The sequence below is a fragment of the Bombus huntii genome, chromosome 11, assembly GCF_024542735.1.
Source record: "Bombus huntii isolate Logan2020A chromosome 11, iyBomHunt1.1, whole genome shotgun sequence".
Classification (NCBI taxonomy): Eukaryota; Metazoa; Arthropoda; class Insecta; order Hymenoptera; family Apidae; genus Bombus; species Bombus huntii.
The window spans coordinates 117,879-142,135 of NC_066248.1; the positions used below are offsets into that span (position 1 = coordinate 117,879).

A 24,257-nucleotide genomic window follows, 5' to 3' on the forward strand; every position below is an offset into this window, starting at 1 on the left:
TCCTATCCGCCACCAGCGGCGTTGCTGCCGAGTTATAAAAAAAAAAAAAAAAAAAAAAAAAAAGGGAGGATACAAGATCATAATTTTGTGTCCCCTAAAGCGAAGTTGAACCATAAATAGAAGTGTTTATGCATAAATAACGTATACCTACTTATAAAGCGTTACAAAAATGATAAAATGTTCACTTGATTACTTGCATCACGTGTTACTTTGTTGAAATTGTTTCAGCTACTCGACATCAGCGTCCTGTTTGTAGTGGACAATTCAAGAAACTTTCTGTCCTCAAATTTGGAACTACCCCCGCCACAGGAGTTTCCAGACCTGTGTATACGATCGTGGTCTTAAGCAAAGACTTTGGAAAGAAAGTGAATATAAGACGATTCTGCGTATAAGCGTTTGCTTCTTCCTGATAAACCTTCTTAAGCAACCATTATGAATTCGTGATTTCTTAAGGGATATAAGATCGACTTTATAAAGACGCATTACTTTATAAAAATTTAAGCATTGTCTTGAGAACGAACTATGAATACGGCCCTATGAACACTCGGTAACTGAATAATTCACCAGATGACGCTGGTAAGTTTATGAGAAACAATATTCTAAGATTTAATAAGTGTTAAATTATATCCCTGATTGTATTTTTAATAAAAAATATTGATTAAAAAATATCAAATACAAATACTGTAATTATCTTTTCAATATTCTAACAAGAAAAGAGTTTTATATTTCAATGATATTTCACTAGATTTCAAATTTTCTATGTTAGAAATAGTCGAATGATATTTTAGTTATTACATACTCTTTAGTATACGATATCTTTTTCTAGTAGTGCGTCATTAAAATTATGTATAGAAACGTAACTTTATAAATCGGTATCAGTTGAAGTAAACCACCTTTGATACACATAGCTAGTCTTAAAATCGAGTGTTCTTTTTTTTTTATGTAATCAATGTTATTAGAAAACACGATGAAAATTAATTGAAATTAAATAGCGACAATAATTTGTTGTACAAAGTTGACATTGATTAATAGATATCTTTTATTCGATTGTGAGATAGATACATATGTAAGATACAATTGATGAAGAAATTTCTATGATGACGAATATAAAGGAGGTTGACTTATAAGAAAAGATGTAGGAATAATAAACATTAAATATATAAGTACCTTTTGAACGTAAAGGTTTACGTTGTTTTTTATCAATTTTTTTTTTTTTTAATTTCTATCAAATAAAGACGATTTTAACAGTGATTAATTCTAAGAATGCAAGGTGGAGTAAGAAAAAATATGAACATCTTCGGAAGATATTGGAATAGTTAGAAGTCTGATAGAATCTGTCGGTAGGATATGCTACCAGGTCAAGTGAAATCAATTGAAGCAAGAAAATTAATTGATGCAGAAATATAGGAGAATAGAAGAATCGAGGGGGAAGAAGAGGCGATGCATTAACGTAGTTGTGTTCGTTGTTAGAGGAAGTCGGAGGCTCGTCTAACGACGTACGCGTTAAAATTAAATCCAGCCGGAGGCCGACGGCTACGTCTTGCCGACGGCGACGACGACGGCGACGTCGCGACTTGATGCGTCCTCTAGCTCAGTCTCAAGAGCACACCCTGGGTGGACGGATGCTCTGATCTTCGATATTTTGCTCCCCGTATTTTCGTGCTTTTATCGTCGATTTCATCGGTAACACGTTCAACAGATCCTTTCACAATCAGCGCTATAAGAGGTGCAGGTTCACTCATTGAGAAACAACGGACTCTTGCCGAACTGTTCTCTTCATTCTATTCTTTCTATCGTTTCTACTTCGCCTGAGCACGAGGTAATTAATAATGTCATGCTTTTCTTATAACAGCTTTTAGACTCCTTGTTGACGTCAATGGACCATGTCCTGATTTTTCACGGTCGGCATATTGGCTCGAGCGAACTAATATATTTCATCTTATATACAACGAATCGTATATGGAAAAATCATTTTTTTTTTTTTCCTTTCACGTGCGAAACCTTTAAACGTTGGTTCATTGGTCGAACGTATAAATGTTAAATATGCATAGCATATTCAAGAATTCTTGCCAATTCATGTCGAGTGATTTGCGAGAAACATGCTCGTTTAAAACGTAATTAATAATCTATTATAAATATACACATTTTTAACACAAGAAATTAAGAGAGTAAAACTCACAACATCAAGTAAAAAAAGAAAGTATGTTAATTTTAATTCTAAATCAAATTATACGTTATAATTTGCTCCTAAATTTTGTGTATTTATGTGTCTTTGAAATCCTAAATAGCGAACAGTGTGAATTATGTTGATGTTTTCGAAATATGTAATTAGTACAAAAGTTACATTAATTTCTAATGATTTTCTTGAATGATCGTAGGACGAAATTTTCAATAGAAGTGGGGAGTGTGTCATCGAGTCACTAGCCTTGATTCTTTGCCAAATAATTGATAGGGAAAGCGTACTGTTGTCACATTCTCGCGCTAATTTTACGTACATTATCTACGACGCATAATTGACAATTGTCATTATTCTAATGATATATCTATTTTTATCTTTAATAATTTATGCAGAAACCGCAATATTTCAGTCAATTACAAAGTTGTATATCACCCTTCTCTTTTCGGTAATAATTACCATCTAAAAACGAAATCTCTACATTTCCAACGTGCTTGAAGAGTATAGTAAATACTCAATGTAAATTTATTATGTTAATTATCGACATGTCACTCACCTCACCGTTTTCGATGATTTTTGTATATATTGTAAAAGTGAACATTTCGAACAACTTTTTCCTATACGTAAAATCGCCGCTCGGTCTTAGTTTCCGAGATATTGGGAAAAAAAGTGTCGGTACCATACCGTGAATTCTGCCTATATTTGTAGGCGCCCGCGTAGGCTGGTATCGCATGCGTGAGTATTGGTCGTCGGCTACCTTACGACGCGACCGCCGGATAAAATAGCGTCCAACTTAAACCTAACAAGAAGATATGCAAATAAATTACAAACAAAAGATAAGAATTAGGTTTAGACTGGGCGTCATTTTATCAGGCCGTCTTACAGCGGCCGGTAATCAATACTGACGCATACGCTGCCACGGACGGACAATTACAGGCAAAATTCATAGTAGTGATATCGACTGCTTTTTTCCGGATATGTCGGAAACTAAGACCAGGCAACCGATTATATGTAGAGGAAAAGGTTGTTCCAAACGTTGATTTCTACAACATATTCAAAAATCATCGAAATCGGCGAGGTGGCTGAGATTGATTGATATTTATCAAAAGTGACAAATACGTTGGTTTATCGCTTTATGTATATTATCTTCGGTGTTGTAAGGAAAAATGGATCGAGATGACGAAGACTTTGGAGAAGGTTTTGTCGCGGAATCTCATCCACTTAGGCCAACGCATCTTTCTGTTCCTATTAATGGTCGACCAGATTCCAGAGCACCTAGTATCAGCAGCAGTGTTAGTGATATGGACGTTCCGATTTATGCTAGAGAAACCACTATACCTGTCTCGGCTGGAAAAGTGAGTAGATTGTTTTTATATATATTCAAATCATTTATCGAAATATCTTTAAATTGCTTATGTAACAAATTACTTTTAGACATATTAGCATTTTCTTACATCTTCTCTTGATATTCTACTAATGTATTTTTATCGTATGTTGTACTAATTTACTTTTTATTGCTAAAATTGCAATAAACCATTACTGATATTAAATACACACACAACATGACACTAACTACTGTTATTAAAAACACAAACATGAAATGTATAAAATAACTATATAATAAAAGTAATAGCTGATTCGATGTAAATGCCGAGTGAAATTTATATAGATACGAATGTTGTCAGACAATGAAGCAATAATAAGTCGTTAACTAAGCTCTGCAGATTTTTTACTGTAATATTTTCATCCAAATAATACTGGTCGTTTGAAGGAAACATACGTATCGACCAAATTTCCCACTTGATCGAAATTTTTGACAATCTATAGATATAGATATAAGTAAGTTAATGAAATTAGTAAGTTAGTAAAATATCATCGGTGCGTAATCTACCACAACTTACGAATGATCCGCAGAACTTTCATTAGTAAACGACCTAACGATTCATATATACATATAAACGTAAGAAGGGAAGCACGAAAAGAAGATAATTTATTTGAAGAGAAACTAATTATATTTACGTTTAAGGTTACCTATTGAATAACGACAATCTTTGAAATGAATATCGTTTAATATAAAATATACAATATCAGAGAGGAATTTCCCCTGTGATAATATATCATATAACAACAAGCAATCAAAATTAATTAAATGGTTAAAATGACATTTAGATTTCGATATTCAAGAACGATGTGCAATACTTGCGATCTTAGAAATTCCATAGGGATGTCGATTATAGAGTAAAAATGAAATAATATTTTGAATCAATGTTGCTTTACGATAATTATAATCAATAGAACGCATGAACGATTGACGGAATTCTTGACCTTACGCATCACAGATCATTGATCGATTCTCTAGAGTTTGCAGCAAATATCGTTAGTCTTTAGTAATGCTTTCTTGATCACAAACGATCTGTGGTTTCTTCGAATGACGTAAGATGAGCTCTAAACTACTGTACGTAGATACGCATTTGACCCTAGTTAATAGAATTCTAAGCATTCAATTAATATGCCCTTAGTACCTATCGGATAATTAAACGATACTTATCGCTCGTATTATATCAATATTCTATAATTATGGATTTTATAAAATCTTATTTTAGTGAATTCTTTTTTTTTCTTTTTTTTTTTTTTTTTTTTTTTTTTTTTTTTTTTTTTTTTTTTTTTTTTTTTTTTTTTTTTAATAATCACGTAAATGCTACAAATCACATTTGTCAGCAATTGCAACACAAGTATGATTCGTTTATCTCTTAAAATATATTTTTCTATCAAACAATTTTAAAAACTAGCAATAACGTGTGATGGGAACATCTGGAATAAAATTTTCGATAAAAGTTGTATCAAAGTCTTGTTCTTATATTATAATTTAGTTATTCAAAATAACTATTGTTTCAAGATGTTCGATTTTATGTTGTACAAAAGATTAGAATTTTATACTCTCATCAACAGGTGAATTTTCCCTTTCATTCGGTTTTCCGTTCCCAGTTACCAGTCTAAGGACGATGTATTGACACAAACAGTGGTTAACATGTCGCGGTTCTATCATAACAGTATCTAATGTTAATAATGTTAAACGTATCTTGTTTCCCTAAATTTATCTTAATTATCTTTTTCTGTTTCAAAGCAGTATATGTTTTACAACGAATATTGTTTTCTTGAAAAATAGTTATAGACAACTTGTGTGTAGGAAATGATTTGAGAACGCTTGATAACCTAGCTCCTGATTGGTCGATTCGGTGGGTGTGTACAAGGCACGTCACCTGTCGTCTGTCGGTGTTCTTTAATTCCTCGAGATATCTATACTATCTGACGCAATCGCATATGAATGTTACATAAACGCAACATGCAATTTACGATGAGTAAAAATATATTAAATTTATATTAATGCTATACGAATTGCTAAATTAATAATGCTATGAGTAAATATGTGAAGTTATGGGGAATTTTATAGGGAATTATTCAGAATTTAAAAAGTCCACGCGTTCTCGATTTCGACGATTTTGAAATATGTCGTAGAAATCAACATTTTGAACAACTTTCTCCCCGTACGTACAATCGCCGGGCTCTCTTAGAAATCCAGATATTCGCAAAAATCTGTCGGTTCAAAACGTTCATTTCTTCAACATATATACTTAAAAACCACAGGAAACCGAGAACGCATCGACGTTCTAAAAATTATCGAATTATGTTCCTTTATTTATTATTAAATAAAAAATATAAGCAGTAATGTTCGTTTCATAAGAATCTCAATTTTTATGTTTGTCATGAAACAATTTTTAAACGACATACAATTATTAAAAATTGTTATTTATTTATAACTTTTTCTTCATCGTTGTAAAATACGATAACCATTCGATTAATGTATCAGTTACGAAATTCGCTTCATAGATTGCGTTTCTTTCACATTACATATGTATTTGTCCTTTGTATTATGAGCCTATAATTATGACACGTTTCATATAGTCATGTATGTATGTACGCAATTTCTCAAAAGGATTATTCATTTGAAACATGAATGTGCATTTCTCAGATTTTTTATCTTTTCTTATATAAATATAAAATATAAAATATAAAATATAAATATAAATATAAATATAAAATATAAAATATATAAACATCCTTTAGTTCTCTTTACGATTGCATTATATATTTCTAAATTATAATTAAATTATCAATAATTGTTTTAGAACATTGGATTCGATGAACGTACGTACCTATGTAACAGCTTGAAAATGGATGGAACATAATTTGAAATGCTAATACATGCTTGTTTTACGGCATCAACTTGCTAAAGGAAATGACTTCAAATTTCTTTTATATGAATTCCCTTTATAAATATAATATATTAATATCAGAATATTTTACAATAATTTAAGTTTTTAATATTTTTGTATTACATATGTATTTAAATTGTAAATTGCAAACAAAGAAATTGGATTATCATGAAACTTGAATTCATTTAAACTTATTCACGCTTGAATAAAGGTATCATTACTACTTACTATCGTCCCTAATATTGTTTGCTAAATTTGTATAATACAATAAATTAAATTGTGTTATGTATATATAATTTTGAAGCATAATGTTACATTGTAATTATTAATCACAATAAATAGGTGATGCGATAACTATACGTACTCAAAGATTTTGTTTCAAATTTCTTACAAAAAATAAAGTAATAAGTAGGTGCAAAGAAATAAGAGGATTGTAAACATATATGTAAAAATTCAAAGGTTATGTAGCAAAGAGCTGGAAGGAAGCAGGAAGAGGGATGCGGGGGAGAGAGAGAGAGAGAGAGAGAGAGAGAGAGAGAATGATTCTTGGGGGCTCGCCATCTACCGAGTAATGACGTCGCGTAGCGAGCGTATAGCTCGCAGTTGCATCGAATGTGTAGCCGTCGTTTATCGCCTACGCGATGGTATCGTTCATTTTTACCTGAGATAAGATAACTAAGTACGTTTTATTACATATCCGCATACTCTCATTGCATCTCCTTTCTTTCATATCAATAATTTGATAAATGTTCTACGATCAAAAGTATAGTCATTTCTTACCTCTATACCATATCTGTATACTTCAGAAGAGGTTAGAATATGTTTACACATATACGTTATATTTAAAAAATTAGTTATACAAAGATAATAAAGTCGCATTTTAGATAAATGTTTATTTTACTTAACATAAAATAATGAAATATTAAATTTATATAATTATTATGTACATGTGCATACACACACGCACGCATGCACGCACTTTGCTTTAAATTTCTTATTTAATCTATAGTCATTTATGATATTTGCAATCAGTAATCTCCATATGTGTCAACGTAATAAGTTTTCTATTCTAAATTACGCGAATTATGATGTACTTCCCCTTAACCAAAGTAACATGTTTCAAAATATATCGATCTACCGGTAAACATTTGGCCCACATAGGCGTCCGTGGTGGCGCAGGCTCGACAAAAACAGCCAGAAATGGAAGTCAGTATACCTCATACCTTACGCGAATACGTATGCTACAAGCTGAAGAACGCTATTTAACAGATTGTTGACCTAATGGTCGTTTAAAAATTCCGTTAGTTTTACTCGTATAAGAACATTATATGGTTGTGTATGAAGATATACATTGAAATTAATTGTGATAAGAACGGTGTCTTTAAAAAATATATGTGTGATGATATATCCGAATGCTTAATCGAATACAAAGTAAAATCGGTGTAAATCTAAAAAGATGTTGCGTGATATTTATAACTAATAATATTCGAGGTCAATTATTTTTCGCGTTATGCAAGTTGTAAATCAATAAAGTTCATAATACGTACATAATGGCTTTTAATGTGAAATGTAAGAAGATATAAGGAACGAACAACCGTTATGCAATAGTAAACGCGAATGCGAAAGTGAAATTTTCCAATTTTTCTAAAGTGATATATTAATATTTCGAATAAATATTGAGTTCTTTAGATAATTTACACATATAACCTTTAATTTCTCTGTGTTATATCAAGTAATATTATTTTAGAAAATTTATTAGAAAAAATTTATTAGAAAAAAGTCACTTGACTTAAATAACTAAACTATAGAATTAAAATAAATTTAAAATATTTATGGTCTATAATCAACAACAACAACAACAACAACAACAACAAAGGAAAGAAACAAAGGAAAGACAATAGAGTAAGAGAGTAAATTTATTTTGTTATCTGGATATAATTATTGTTTTCTCTGATCGAATGACTTAGACTAGAGATAATTTTCCAAGTGGATCAAAAATTAAGCAATGCTAGATTTGGAATTGCAATGAAAATTTTCGCGCGTGCGCACAAAAATACAGTGAGACTTCTTGGTCGGTTATTCGTTTACCCAGGGAAGATAAGCATACGAGAATCGAACGTGAACTCGTTTGGAATAGTCAAACCCGTGTTCCCTTTGACTACGTCATCAACAGTAAGTAAGTACGCATACATACTGACATACGTGTTTCATTTGTGTTGCGCTTTCCACTCGCGCGGCAACAGCCGCTATTTCTCTTATGAAAATTCATCAAACGAATTGTACGTTTGCTTTTTGTAAATTCAATGTAAACCTAAAGCAGATAGAGGCAAACTGACAATCACAAGTTGCAAGTAGACATGTATTATCGAGGGTAGGGTACAAATAGAAAATTTCTTTCTGACTCTTCTGAGATTGTAGGTATGTATATAATGCATTTTAGTAATGTAAATATATGTATATATCGTTCGTAAGGGGTAATTCTTTATACTGATATCAATAATGATTCTAAAATTAAATTCAATTCGATGCAAAGAAATGTTTTGATTCCTACGATAAAATAATAATGGTCAGCATTGATTACGTTATTTGTATTTATTAATTGCAACAGTTGTGAATGATAAGAAGGTAAAGGTAATTTGACTAGAATTGTTTCTTCAGTTAGACTTTAACTTACAATGTTTCGATATGTATGTAGATGTGAGAAAGGAACTAATTTAAACAAAGATTATGAGTTTGAAGGAAAGTTGCGCGATGTAACGATACCATATTACATGATGTATGAAGAAAAATAAAAACACACATATATACATATAGACAGGATATGTTAGTTAAACAATTTTTGACACAGACTGTTTCGTTAAAAGTTCATCCACTCCATTTCTTCGCACACGAAATTATCATAGGCTTGTTACAACCTCCTACATATTTTAATGGTGGTAATTACCAGTGGCGGCTCGTAGATTTTACACGTAGCGTGCTGCGTGCTACATGCACGTGTGATTACACGTAAACAGTCTTAAATAATTAAATCGGCTCGACGATTTTTCTTGACTGCGAACATGTCACTAACCTCTGGCGTTGTATATGGAACAATGTTCTCTCCCCTTGGTTGTCCGAACGATAAGTCAAATGAGGAGTAGCTCTTCCCAGTGTTCTAATTTGAATTTTTTCTTGAAAAGATCGCGTAAGTGCAAACAAGTCAAAGAATCCACGGAATTAATTTTCAAGGACTGATATACTCGAGCATTAAATTAAGGTTCGAATTGGGTCAACACAATGAAAAGGGACACTTTTAAATATTCACAGTAACCAGAGAACGTGTGACACTGACTGCGGCAAGGGACGGAACACGTTGAACGAAGAAAAAGTGTGAGACTGTGAGGGAAGATATTAACGGCTATATTGATATCGATACAATGGACAGCGATAGACTTTTGTTTAGTCTAGAAGCGATTTTCAAACGTTGTGTCCGCCTGACGAGTAGAACGAGAAGGCAATCCGTGACTGCTGCGAGCCTGCTACAGTCACTGACGCACGCGTCGTTTATGCAAGAAATCAACTCGCTGTGACAACGAGTCACGAATAAATAACAGCATGAAACGAAAATTATAATATCAGCGATTTTTGAAATATTTTTTAGCATGCTGCAGCACGATAGCGCGTATTGAGTAGCCGCCCCTGGATATTACATATTTTGTCTATATTGATCGAAACGAAGATTGATTATTTACGTACATACAATTTATATAGAAGCAAGCTAGAGTCCCTTTCGATGACTCCATTACGACGTTGCCTTAGTGATATCTATTTTTTATCTATAATAATGATTATAACATTATAGTCATTAAAGTATCATTAAATGAAACGGGATGCTGTAATATAAAGCATGCTATATATACACACATATACGCGCGTGCGCGTTATATGTATATTATATATAAGCATAATAAGAGCAATATATAAAAGATAATTTACAATATAAAAGAATATTATTTGTTATGCTATATCACATTAATAGAAACATTCTTTGTTGCTGAATGAAAGTAAAATTGTCTTTCCTTTGAATCAATGAAATCGTGTAGAATCGTATACATACAAAGTGGGGCAATAATTATACCCAACTTGAATATTTCCGTCATTCGTAGTAACACGAAAAAATGTTATATACAAAAGTTGCACGGTATAGAGGGGGGCATGCTGTGACACAGACATTTTTATGTAGATGAAGGCATAGAGGAGATTTCAAGGTTGTTCCGAGTTTTTTCAATGAAATGCTGTGCGATAGTCGGTATTGAGACGACTTCGGCAAACTATCGCTGGAGGTCATCCAAGGTCATCGAAGATGGTAGAACGATTATTATGTGTTATTTCTTTCGAGTTATGGATCAGCGTGGATCGAAAAATCTTATCGTCGCTAGATCTAGATCCGTATTTTTATGTAAATGAATAGTTTTAAAATATTGTTTATGTTCTATTAATACACGGCGTGTAGCTAAGAATGTAAACATCGCGGCAGTTTGTAAGATTAGCGTGAATGATTGCTAAATCAAATATATGACTATCGATCGATACGATTATTATCAAAATGAAGTTTTCACTGGAAGAGCAATTAGATACGATTGTCATTTATGGAGAAAGAAATAAAATTCGATAGGGATTTTAAGCCTTGTATGCTGAACGATATTCAACGATACCCGTATATATATCCCTTGCATCGAATATTTCGAAGATTGCGGTTGGGTTAGGAAAATTAAAAGGAACCGGTTATTTGGTTACATGTAAGAACGATTGTCGCAAAAGACACGGCTACGAGATGTATAGCGATACGAGAATTGCAACTTTGCGTTCACGTAAATGGTCACCAATTGAGATATTGTCTATAACGTAAGAAAGCTTATTTTGCTGCCACATTTGACCTTGGATGACCTTCAGTGTGGGTTTGCTGAAATTGTCTCATCAGCGGGTATCACAGCGCGATAAAGAAAGAGAAAAAAAAAAAAAAAAAAAAAAAAAAAAAACACGCAAGAAAGATGACCACGTACGATACGAACTCCGTAAGAAGTACAATGCTGTTGAACCTTTTTGGTTGTCGTATTGTTGACTGCATCATGCGCGATCATTTACAATCCTTACGATCACGATGTGAACTCGAGATGTCGATTAACAATCGTTTGCTACTCCTTCATTGTATATTCCATATTTCACCTCATAATACATCGTAAATACATACAGTGGATATATTTATAACCATTTGATTTTTAAATTATCTTGAAATTACTTCGCATAATCTCATGAAATGATTCGAAGTATCTTAAACGTTTTAATCTTGCGTAAGACCAGATTTTACTCCAATGATTTTACTATCTACGTATATTCATTTCTCCTTCTCTTGTAAACATTATTTCGTAAATTATTCATTTTATCATTAATATAATATATATATATATATATATAATTTACGATTCTTTTTTACAAGCCGCTTTATAATGGCAACGGAAAATGACAAGGTATTAGAAAGAAAGAAATTAATATAAAATTTATAGACATTTGAATATTTTCGATATGCGTACGTAATTAACAAATTTCGATTTAGTCGAGCAATGAAATCGAGAAACAGGCTACAACGCCATCGCCTTTAACACCAGCGCCAAAGGTAAAGAATTTTTTCCAAAACTTCAGTACAAATAGCGTTAAAACGAATCTTATCTTTCCTGTTACTTTGTTTATTCTTTCACACGCAGCCTACCACGGAGGATAAGCGGTGGGTGAGTATACGATAGAACCGTGAACGATAATCTTTAATACGAGAAGTATCTTAATTCGTATTTTTACTCGTTAACTCTTCTTTGTTTAGTCATCGAAATTATTTATTATTGTTTATTGGAGCAGCCGTTTTATTTCGATTTCGTTGTTCCTGCGCGAATCTCGAATGTTACCTCGTGTACGAAGGTAAGCGCGTTTATCGAAGCCATTTTTCGTCGTCTGTTAACTCACGACGAGTAAAGTTGCGCGTACCGAGAGGAACCTAATCTTGTGTAAAGTTCAAATTTTGGCCATGTCGAATGTCACCGGCGATAATACAATCGTTCTCTATGCCCTGTCTATTAAATTATAAGTTTCGGATAGACAAGAATATCCACGGCTGGAGGTCACATCGTCGTTTCCTTGACTTTACCTTTTTATCTCATTTATTCTTATATTTCTCACATATTTTGAAACGTCGTTTGTAAATCCATCACATCTTTATATTCTGTTGAATGCTTATTTCCAATTTTACTAAGTACGTACGTACATACGAACAAGTTTTTGTAATAAGCGGTTGCGTTAAAAATGATCGAGCAGTTGATTTGTATCGGCGTTTGAATTTCACTTTCTAGAAATTCGTCAATTTCTTATTCGTTAAAAATATCATGTTGCAAAGAAATAGATATACTCCACTTCGTTCTAGGTCTTTATCTTTGAAACGTCGTATCGTTGTACACGTAGAACCGCCCAATTCCTCGGAACACGAGTTTACGGTTTACACAGTCTGCGTAATTTCCGTTTTGTCTAGTGATACCGAAGCCGTCAAAGTCTATCGAACCGCAGTTTAATAATATCTTTGAAATATTCCGCTTAGAACGATGTTTATTTATTTTCGTGAAACTTTCTAAACGTTTAAACAAAGCGAATGGTTAGAGGAGAAAAACCGGGTAAAAGAGTGCGCAACCAAGGGAAATAAATAGTTGAAAATGTTTGTCTATGCGGCCAACTTTTTCTTCTTGCTTCGAACGCAAATAAATTTGATCACCGTGATCCGCAGAAGTATCGACCAAGATGAATTCCAAAGAATAGAGGTAATACGTCGTTAAAGTGTTCTCCGGATTACGTTGATTACGACAACCACTCTGACTTTAATATTCTTAACTATAAAATTGGTGCAGGCAACGCGAGCGCTACATTAAAAGGCTACATCCGGTTTTGCATTGAGACGGTACGAGCTTGTAACAACAAAATAATAGATCCAGCTAGAGTAATATTTTGTTCAAATCCTCTCTCTCTCTCTCTCTCTCTCTCTCTCTCTCTCTCTCTCTCTCTCTCTCTCTCTCATAGTGTCTATTTAAATTTTCTCAAACAGCCATTTTAATATAATAGTAATGTTTATCTTTCTAATATCTTGGCAATAACAGAAAATTCTCTTTGTAAAAACTTTGTAAAATGAGCCTTACATCACGATATAAGATATTGCTATTATACTCAACCGCGTAAACATATTGATTTGATACGTGGCGGATGAAATATAAGCTCGTCCGATAGAACTTTGGTTTAAGATCGATGAAATTGAGAAGGACATACGTAAGAAATCCAAATGCGTTATTATAATGTTTAAAACTGTTCGGCTATACAACTGCTCTATAATTACGTGTTAATCCGGAGCGTACATTTTTGTTTAATTTATATCGTGTAGACGAATTAAATTTTTAACCAGGAAGTGGTTGGCGATCGTATCGTTGTACAGAACGATCTCTCGCAGTTGTTACTTGAAATTACTCGTCTTCGATAGAACGCCGACAAACTATTGATTTTGAAACAAAGTCGAGCGTTTTTACCCAAATTTTACCTCTATTCGATAGAAAAAATTTGTTGACAAAAATTGATCGTACCGTAAATGAAACAACGTCGCGAATAATGAGTTATCCATACCTATTATGGGATTCGATGATAAACAGGAACGTACATTTGCTGTGTTAGTAAGCGGTATTCGTAAATGTAAGCGATCGAATTAATTATCAAGGAAAGAAAGGAATAAGAGCAAAATCGTCGTAAACAAGTATGGACGATTGTTAACGTGAATTTCTTTTCCTGTGAATTTCATCGGGTGAAATGCTGGGGATCGGTGAGAGAGGTAAGTAGGTAACTTGGTGTCGTCCAATTGGTCGTTCGAGGGGCCCAAGCTCGAGGGAGAAGCAAAGAGAGGAGAGGGAGATACGACTGGTTTCGAAAATCGGCTTTCGACCCGTTAGCACGAATCTGGTCTCAGTAGCTTTCATACGCGACCGTGACACGGAACGATTCGGTCGTTGTCTCTTCACTGTTGCCGCATCTGTGTGTGATTCGCATTTTATATACGCGTTAGTGACAGCAAAACCTTCCTCCGATAAAGTATAACGTATAATATTTAGTAGTAACGGTTACGAAATTTTATCGATTTACCATGAGCTACACGCTACAGGTAAAAAACTATATTTAATACAAGTATAATGTTAATTGCCCACAATGCTAAATCAACAACTAGACGTTATTATACATCGCGTTACCGCATTTTTCTTTCTTCGCTCGAATACACAATCTTTGCTCAAATACCTCGTATTAACGCATTATTAGTTATCGTGTCAATTTCGCAGCAGACAAAATATTCTTCGAAATCGATCTGTCGTGTTTGCTCCGAGTACCGTGGAACGGTATGCAAATGTTGTTAGCGGTAAAATATTAATATTCAATTTGAACGTTCGAGGTACCATAGATTTTCAAAACGTGGAAAAGTTTACACTTTGCGCCATTAGAAGTAAGATTATAATAATTTCATTGCTTCTTATTTTCAGTTACAAAGAAATACGATTCAGGTTTATCTCCATCGTCTGATTTTAATACAGAACTAATAGAACGTTCAAATTGGCCGATTAGTTTCGGGAATTCTATTTTTTTTATAGATTTTGCCTCGTTTATCTCTTCGAACGTGTTGTTAACCACGTTTATTTCTTTCCTTTTTTTTGAGCTGATTATATTTATAGGAGCATAAGATTATTTCACTGCCGGCCTACGTTAAGTTTAAAGAAACAGAAGGAGGGAGAGAGAAACTATTTTATTTAAATCAAGTTTGGTCGAGAGTTGCATTATCGAGATTGCTTATAAATAACGATTAACGAATAATCGTTGAACGAGATCGTTGCGTAGGCTTCGCAACAGAAATTTCATTATCTTTCTGAAACTGTCGTCGTACTTTGATAATTTAATTCGGTTAAAATATCGCAAAGCTTTCTAATATTCGTTTTTTTTTTTTTTTTTTTTTTTTTTTTTTAATACGGCGCGTACCAGCTAGTACAGGTGAAGTAAAAGAACGGAAACGTTCGTGACGATTATTAAAAAGATCGAGTTGCCCTTTCGTTGGATAATACGCATATTGCCTGGAAAATTGTTTGTAAGTAAAATCCTTATATCTCGAAAGTGACAGGAAATTAATCGGAAACTGTATGTTAGGAGTTACATTCATACATAAAGTTAAATTATACGCCGGTGACGTTATTCGAATTGTGATCTCTTGTTCAAGTTTGTGAACAAAGTATATCACGAGTAAATAGTACCGAGGCATCTGTACAGTTCGTAAATGATGGTTCGCGTTAGTTCAAAAATTTGGCAAATAGACAGTGAGGGAAAAAGCTGATACTCGTGTGTATTAATCTAACCAATATGTATGATTAGTTTTATATATGAAAACCTTGAACAGTAATTAATACTAAATTTGAACGATAATGTTTCGAGATGAATGAGACCAATGTTTGTGTTAGAAAATGGAAAGTAAAATTGTTAGGTGCCCTTAGAATACTTACAAATATTATTACAACTTTTTCTTAGCACTTTGTTCTAGCATTTCATTTTATTCGCCGAAACATTTGTTATTTATGCATTTATAGCATGTACATTATTCGATTAAATCGGAATTACATTTACTATTCTTTACAACTTACATCATACAACGAATGACGCAAATCGATAACCGATGCAAAATCGCAATTTCTTAAATACCATACACCTGGTCATCGAATACGTAAATAAAAAGGAAGAAAAAATATGTAAATAAGATTAACACGTTTATATGAAGAATTTTGAAGATGCGATTATTTTTTTATGATAATATATACCTATGGTTTTATAATAAGTTCCAACAAGTTCTAAGCTTTATTTTATAAAGAGATATAAAATCTAGTTTAAGATTGATCGAAATGAAGAAAAGATTCGTTCGAACGAATGGAACGAACGAGCTGGTTAAGAATCAAAGTATCCGGGGTGGCGTCCAAAATTATTTCTGTTTAAGAATAGTACCGTGAAAACAACGTTATTCTTTTTTTTATCTTTGGGCGAGAAAATTTGTCTCATATATGCATAAATATACGCAATAAGCGAGAGATAATATAATATAATATAATATAATATAATTTAATTCTTTAAGATAGAATACTATTCTATTCATGACAATTTCAGATCACTGGCAAATAATATTATACATATAGTCGATTAGTTATATCATCGTGTGTATAGATCCTACACATGTGTGTGTATATATATATATATATATATTTCGTTCGTAGTTGAATTAATAAAGTAGTCGTTTGGAAATTTCGTGAAAGTTTTTGCCGTACGATCGAGGATCGTCGAACTAATTGACAGCTTGAAAGTTTTAATAAATTGTTTGCGTTCGTGTCATGTGGTGGCTATAATTGGGATGCTCGAACTTGTCCGTGCCACGAGGCACGATGTAAAAGAGAGGCTTGGCGTCGTCAGCCAATCGGCACCGCTCGTGATCGACACACCTCTGTTTCGACCAATCGCCAACAAGAAGAAGTTCGAAGAAGAGGAAATTTTCGCTTCTTCATGAGTTCGTTCGCGTTCGTTTCAGAATTACTACCATGACATCATACTCGTAATGAAATGGAATTTCGTTACTGTTGCTACGTATTTGTCATCGTTATTGGAGATAACAATAGTTTTTTAAATATATGGAACGTACTTGCCTTAAAACTATGCTGGCGTATCGCCTACACGAACAAACATATATAATTACAAATAAAGGCACTGTTACACTACCGTGTGAAATATGCTTACGAAACAATTTCATTCGCATGGCTGTTGATGGTGTCGTTTTCTTGAAACGAAGTCTCAGTGAATTCGATCGAATCAAATAAAAGATAAGTCAGCTTCGCGTCGTGATCAAATATTTAACGAATCGAGGTGAGAGCATTCAAGCTCGAAAGAAATTTTCGATAGCTTGAAATAAAATAAATAATCGTACATTAGGGACAAATATAAAATACAGTTTTCTCGGTCTGCCGCCTTTTACGTCTACAACGGTACTTTTGTTATTTTATCGAAGCTTTGCTTCTCGGATTCTTAGCTCGGATTCTTAGCCTCGAAATCTTAGCTATATTCCGAATACATCAGTGGTTGGTTAAAGATGGAGTAAAAGAAAACGATGAAAATGAACCGTGCCATGGAATATGCTCCCGTGTATATGTATAGTAGAAACAAGGCTTGTCTGTAACGCACTTCTTAATATGCATATTCATGAGAAATAATAAATCGCGTGAGATACATATGTATTTTTATCAACGACTTGACAGATATTCCCCCATTTGTGTCAATTAAATATTTCCTTTCAACTTACCCTTTCTTCCAAACAGTTGCTGCTTTGCACGTTAGTACATGTATTGTACGTATCAAGTGATCTCTGTGTTCAACATAAAAATAATGGGCGAAAATAAAGGTGAAAGTGAAGTTAAGGGCAAACGCTGTTTTAACGATAACATATGTAGACGATGTACATATAATACAGCCAAGTACGATAATAATAATAACAATGACAATAGTAATAATAATAATAATGATACGTATATGTGTTGCCTGCTGCTAACACCTTCGGAGTATAATGGATTGTACGAATTAATTTGGAATTAAATTGGAGATTATATTCGTGCTTCGTTTGAATTGAGAGACACTGGCTGGTAGAGTTCTCTCGGACACGTGTGCGTATCATGTACAACAGTGTGTTTAACGTGGTTGTGCGCCATGGATAGGAGCGGTATAAAAATGCCTGGCAGGGGTACCGACCTACAGAGTAGTTTTTGACACGTGCTTGGAAACACCGGAAACCTATATATATAAGTATACATACATCCACAATTTATAGATATTTTGCATAAAACGATCGAATTGCGGTGGTTTAATCTGGTTATCAGTACGGTTCTGTTTAATTCGTCAGTGAATCGATCAGAACTTCTCGATGACTCTGAAAGCAGTTGGATTCGCTTACATTGGGAAAGCGGTAAGATCGCAAATAGGTCTTCGGTTTGGTAGATGTTTGCTGGTGAACCACAATCAGTATTTTTCATGACCTTTTTCGTCTCTACAAACAAACGTTAGTCGCTATAAACTTTGTCTATGTGCCTAATATTTTTAATGTTTAAGCTTCTCTCTCTCCAATCTCAGATTTGTTTCGTGTAATGATTTTAGATCCAATTAGAAAACAACTAGATAAAACATAATAAATACTTGATATCGCGGTCTTCGTTAATGTCTGTTAATTTTCTTTCGATAAAGACATTAAGCTATCTTTTTACGATCCGGAGTAACTACTTTTTGATAGTAAGTTTCTTTTCTAGTAACGTTAAACATATTCACGATACTATAGATGTCCGTCTATTTCGTAGATTTGATTTGCCATCGGATCTAATAAATAATTGTCCTTATTGCAGGGTCTAAATGGACGACTAGCATTTGCTATTGCGGCTGCTGCACTTGGATCATCGTTTCAACATGGGTACAACACTGGTGTCGTTAATGCACCTCAGCAGGTATTTCATAAGACACATTGTCAGCGTTTTTCTTGTACACAGCGTCGATATGTGCCTACTTTACGATCATATTCATTCGCGCAATTATTAAGCAAAATTGTTATTTATTTAGGATAGGATCGGTTGTTGTTAAATCAGCTAATAGTCGATGCTTGCGTTCCGATAATAATAATTTGTCGTTTCCGTTTAATAAAGTCCCTGGATTTATCCTAAATGCTTTCAACGTTTTTTATTCTTAATGTTACCGCGTAATATTATCAATATATACATACAAACATCGTACGAGTTGTTAGAATCAATAACGAGGCTTTTTATGTTACGCGTATAATAAATGTCTTTTTCCCAGTTATCGTAGGTTTTTGTATGTATCTACGTGTAATTTTTACGTGTTTAATTCATTTTTGCAAGCGCCACTATTGCTCGACGTCGAATAGACGAAACAGTTGAATTTGCCATTGTTTGACATTATAATTGCAAATTAAATCTTCGAATGTGAAATGTAAGCGAGTAAGTGGATAAAGTAAGTGGATAACGTAGAAATGAAAGTGAATGATAAAGATATGTGACGGTATGGATGATGTGTTACAGCTCATCGAAAACTGGATCAGTGACCTGAAGATGAATCGTACTGGGCAAGTAACGAAACAATCGGAAGTAACGATGATATGGGCAATAGCGGTGTCGATATTCTGCGTAGGCGGAATGATCGGTGGCTCTCTGGTGGGTTCGATAGCCGATCGTTTTGGTAGAAAGGGTGGTTTATTACTGAACAATATCCTGGTCCTGCTCACAGTAATCTTCGAGGGCTGTGCCAAAGCAGCGAAAAGTTATGAAATGATAATTATCGGAAGATTTCTGATCGGTATCAATGCAGGATTAAACGCTGGTTTAGCGCCTATGTATCTATCTGAAATATCACCTATTCATCTACGAGGAGCCGTTGGGACAGTTTATCAACTAGTTATTACTATGTCTATCCTGGTATCGCAAATTCTTGGCTTGGAGCAAATTTTGGGCACTGACGATCAATGGCCGCTTCTTTTATGTCTGACAATTGTCCCTGCAATTTTCCAAGTGGTCACGCTTCCATTGTGTCCCGAAAGTCCGAAATATCTGTTGCTCAGTAAAGGAAAAGACATGGAAGCTCAGAGAGGTACATCTCCGCAGTCTTTCAATGTTAATTACTTTTCTAATGCTGTCTGTGTATCGTCCGCAAAGTACAAAGCTGTTTCGCTTGTTTCGCGTACATTGTTTTCATTGAACAGAATTCTATTGCATTATTGGAGCGAGACGTTTATCGATAACGAAACGACCGTTTGTTGTTGCAGCTTTGGCCTGGTTGCGTGGCACGATCGAAGTTCACGATGAGATGGAGGAAATGAGGACGGAATACGAATCAGTGAAACTTGTACCAAAGGTTACATTGAAAGAATTATTTGTAAATCCATCTCTTAGAATTCCATTGATGATCGCAATCATGGTTATGTTCGCTCAACAATTGTCCGGAATAAATGCCGTCATGTTCTTCTCGACCAAGATCTTCACGATGGCGCAGTTGGACAAGACCGCAGCACAAAATGCAACGATGGCCGTCGGAGCGATGAACGTCGTTATGACTTTCGTTTCTTTGATACTTGTTGAAAAAGCTGGAAGAAAAACGTTGCTGTTAGCCGGATTCAGCGGAATGTTTATCGATACCGCGTTACTCGCGATTTGTCTTGCTTTCGCAGTGAGTATATTACCGTGAATAAATGTAACATCGCGGTATTGCTTTAAAGGAAAAACCAACGGATGCATCCCTTTTTTTTTTGTTTTTTTTTTTTTTTTTTTTTTTTGTTTTCAGGACACATCTCGCGCAGCAGCTTACTCCTCCATTGTACTGGTAATGACGTTCGTAATCCTATTTGCAACTGGACCAGGTAGCATCCCTTGGTTCTTGGTGTCCGAGTTGTTCAATCAATCCGCGAGGCCTGCGGCGACGTCCGTTGCTATCGCGGTCAATTGGACGGCCAACTTCATCGTCAGTATCGGATTCCTACCGCTACAAGAGGCATTAGGTGCCTACGTGTTCATTATTTTCGCCGCACTACAAGCATTCTTCGTTTTCTTCATTTACAAAAAAGTACCCGAGACAAAGAACAAAACGATGGAGGAGATTAGTAGCATGTTTCGACAAATATCGTACCAGTAAGAACTTTCATATTGTCATTGCGCTTAAGAAATTAATCGGAAACCTATTCTTAAAGAAAGGTTCTCACAGAAGAATGAATCGAACGTAGATGCGAATTTCTTTCATTAAAGAGTCCGTGACTTGACTACAACAACGAATGCATCTATTTTTAACATGCTATTCACGTTTTCACACGAATCGAAGGCGTAACATTTTTTAGCGAATCATTACTACGGAAAATTGTATTTTTTACTTTGTGACGAATTCGAAGAATATTAAAAAGCTGTACTTGCTTTTGAATGTGTATTCTAAACGCTGTCAAGTCGCGCATATTTTTTAAGCAGTTTGACTTTCAATTAAACTTAAACTTAGTTCCTATTATTACCGGCACAATGAACTTATAGTGACATACGAAAGCAGTATCAAATTACACATTAACATAGTGAAACACAATGTTAAAAACTACCGAATTGTACATCTTAACAAATTTGTTCGTTTCTTTTTATATCTTTATTACACACAAACCTCGAATGAAATTAATAATACAATATTACAATGATCAAGATACTATAGTTTTAAAGAATTAAACGAAGCTCAACCTCAGAGAGACGAATATTTTATTTCTAATATATATTTTTATATCGAAGATCAAAAACATGAAGAAATTAGCGATGCGAAGAGACGCATAAATGGAAAACATATATATTTTAACTCGCAGTTCCTTCGGAATAATTGAGAGAATTAGACGACAATTTCCGCTTCTGCACATACTGTTCGCGCTAGATGTTGTTCTATCTTCAAAAATAGCGAAGAAACGATATTATTTAATTATACCGATACTAAATATTATTACTCTAGTCATAAAGATATAATATTTTTTGCATTGGAATTACATTTGGAAAATCTTGCTAAAATCAGTATACATTCTGCATGGTTGAAAATTATTTTCTTTTTTTTAAATAGAAATTTATACGATATAAACGCTTCGATGTTTCTAAAATCCTCGATAGAAATTTGTTTTACATGAAACGTTTCCAAAGTGTTTATAAATGTTAGTGAAACGTGTGTATATCTGAAATCAGACAAATATAGCGTAAAATTGTTGGAACTCGTGAGATTCATTCTCGACAAAAATTTTGCTATTGTAAAACGTACGTTTTTAAATTTTTTACAGTTTTCTTGGTTGCATGTATACGATTATACAGACTTTTATAAATTCTATCACATTATGCCGCAAGAAATAGAAATTTTATCCAAATGAGAAAAATGAAGAGTACCGTTACACTTGTACATAGAGATATACGTAGGATATTACCGTATAGCGTACAGAAGAGAATCGTATTTATATATGCATGTAACTAGTGAATGTTTAAATCTGTATACCGTTGTTGTTATGTTTATTAGGTAATTAATTAATGTAATATAAACGATAACCAAAAATCATGTTAAAATATCGTAACGTATAGTTTAGAAGAATTAGTTTCGCTGTAAATCATGAACCGACAGTATAATGTTTTGTTTGCCGCGTACATTCTTAGATCCAAATAATACTCACGCGTAGTTGTATCATTGATGCTAAACTTATCAGGAAATCACCATGATTTCACGGTGTGCCGGTGTATCTTTCCAACAAACAGATTCATTAACCAATAGTGGTTCTTCATTTTTTAAATGCTGAAACATGCAGAAAATGTAGAAGTGTAGGTGAAACTAAAAACATTGCAATACATACATTACTCTAAATTAGACTATACCAGACCTACATGCATATATCTAAATCTAATGGATTAATTAATTAGATAAATAATACTTTCGAAAAATAATTCAACGTACAAAGGTATTTTATATTTACATAATTTAAATCGTATTTACGACGTTGTTATAGAACACGTAAGTTTCAGTCTATATCTTATACGATATTATATTACTAAATTCAGTAATCGAGGTAGCGAAATAATAATTGAAATAATTGTAAAATAGACTAAGACTTATTGGCTATCAATTCAGTTATTAAATCAGTTCCTAATCACGAAGCACACCACTATCTTAAGCTACAGTTAATTGAAAATAGACAGAATAATAATGCATACAGGCAGTAGATAATTATTTTTGTTTACTAAATTTACCCGGAAACTATTTTGTTTAACTTACGATGATCCATCTAACTATTTGTCTGTCAGAGGCTTAAGTTATATAATAAGAGACCTATTTTATTATTTATAATATAGAAAATTAAGGATTCTGTTATAATACCTGTAAATCCTTAAGGAGTTTAATAAATATTCATAAATGTCAGATAAGCAATAAAAAGAACAAATAAACATAAATGTAAAAGTTTAAACGCTCGAAACGCGTTATTTTTCCCTTATCTGACGTATATGAATTATGGTTTGAATATAATTAAAAATAAATTTACAACAGGCAATAAATTATTTATGTATAACGTTAAAAATCAAAACTTCTATATTCAAACTTTTACACATACATATGTTCAGCGTTATAAAAGCACTGAATTACGTGGACAATGAGTACAACCCAACATACAAATATTTGTATAATTAAATCTCGAATTTTTTTATTCATCAACTATATCATGTAAGTTCTTTGTGGTACAATTATAGCATTTAGTGTTAGATTCTCTTTTTATACCTGAGACATGTATTCGTTATTTTGATTCTTACTTCTTTCTTTTTTCTTTCCTTCTTATGGGATTGATACAACATACATATCCATAAGATGGAATCCGGAACGATTCGTAAATTTCGCGCGACATTGTTACTATTATTTAGGCATACATTAGAAATCCATTATTCACAATATCATGACGATTATTTAAATTATCCTTGCATCATATCAACTTCAGATTTTATTATAAAACATCATAACGACATGTATCACGTTATAGACTGTAACTTTTGATGCCGATATACAAATATCACCATAATAAAAACTATGTAATATTACTGAGTTACTGGAATGCAAATTGATCAATTTAATTGAAACTCAATATGTATATCGATCGCTCGTGAACG

The 24,257-nt window shown here is 33.4% G+C and overlaps 1 protein-coding gene and 1 long non-coding RNA gene across 9 annotated transcripts; both read left to right on the forward strand.

Moving 5' to 3' along the window:
* Nucleotides 1–419: 419 nt before the first annotated feature.
* On the forward strand, nt 420–23,878 carry LOC126871208 (solute carrier family 2, facilitated glucose transporter member 1-like). 8 transcript variants are annotated; one of them, XM_050629766.1, is made up of 10 exons: nt 423–576; nt 1,471–1,819; nt 3,338–3,531; nt 11,927–11,957; nt 12,044–12,103; nt 12,192–12,215; nt 18,957–19,055; nt 19,644–20,208; nt 20,384–20,784; nt 20,899–23,878. In XM_050629766.1, the coding sequence occupies exons 3-10, from the start codon at nt 3,353–3,355 to the stop codon at nt 21,244–21,246; spliced, it is 1,707 nt and encodes a 568-aa protein (XP_050485723.1). In that variant the 5' UTR covers nt 423–576; nt 1,471–1,819; nt 3,338–3,352; the 3' UTR covers nt 21,247–23,878. The 8 variants fall into 8 exon arrangements, with proteins under 8 accessions (XP_050485722.1, XP_050485723.1, XP_050485725.1 ...); XM_050629765.1 differs by lacking the exon at nt 1,471–1,819 and having other exon boundaries at nt 420–576; XM_050629769.1 differs by lacking the exons at nt 423–576; nt 1,471–1,819; nt 3,338–3,531 and adding exons at nt 7,456–8,352; nt 8,543–8,626.
* LOC126871257 (uncharacterized) lies at nt 9,487–11,479 on the forward strand. Its single transcript, XR_007691595.1, has 2 exons — nt 9,487–9,634; nt 9,757–11,479. It is a non-coding gene; the product is annotated as an uncharacterized LOC126871257 (long non-coding RNA).
* Nucleotides 23,879–24,257: the final 379 nt, after the last annotated feature.

Bases quoted from the DNA above. Each gene is read 5' to 3' on its own strand.
- LOC126871208 (XM_050629765.1), top strand. The intron at 11,958-12,043 runs GTATTAGAAAGA...ATTTCGATTTAG, and splicing joins TGGCAACGGAAAATGACAAG to TCGAGCAATGAAATCGAGAA. The intron at 12,216-18,956 runs GTGAGTATACGA...TCCTTATTGCAG, and splicing joins CCACGGAGGATAAGCGGTGG to GGTCTAAATGGACGACTAGC.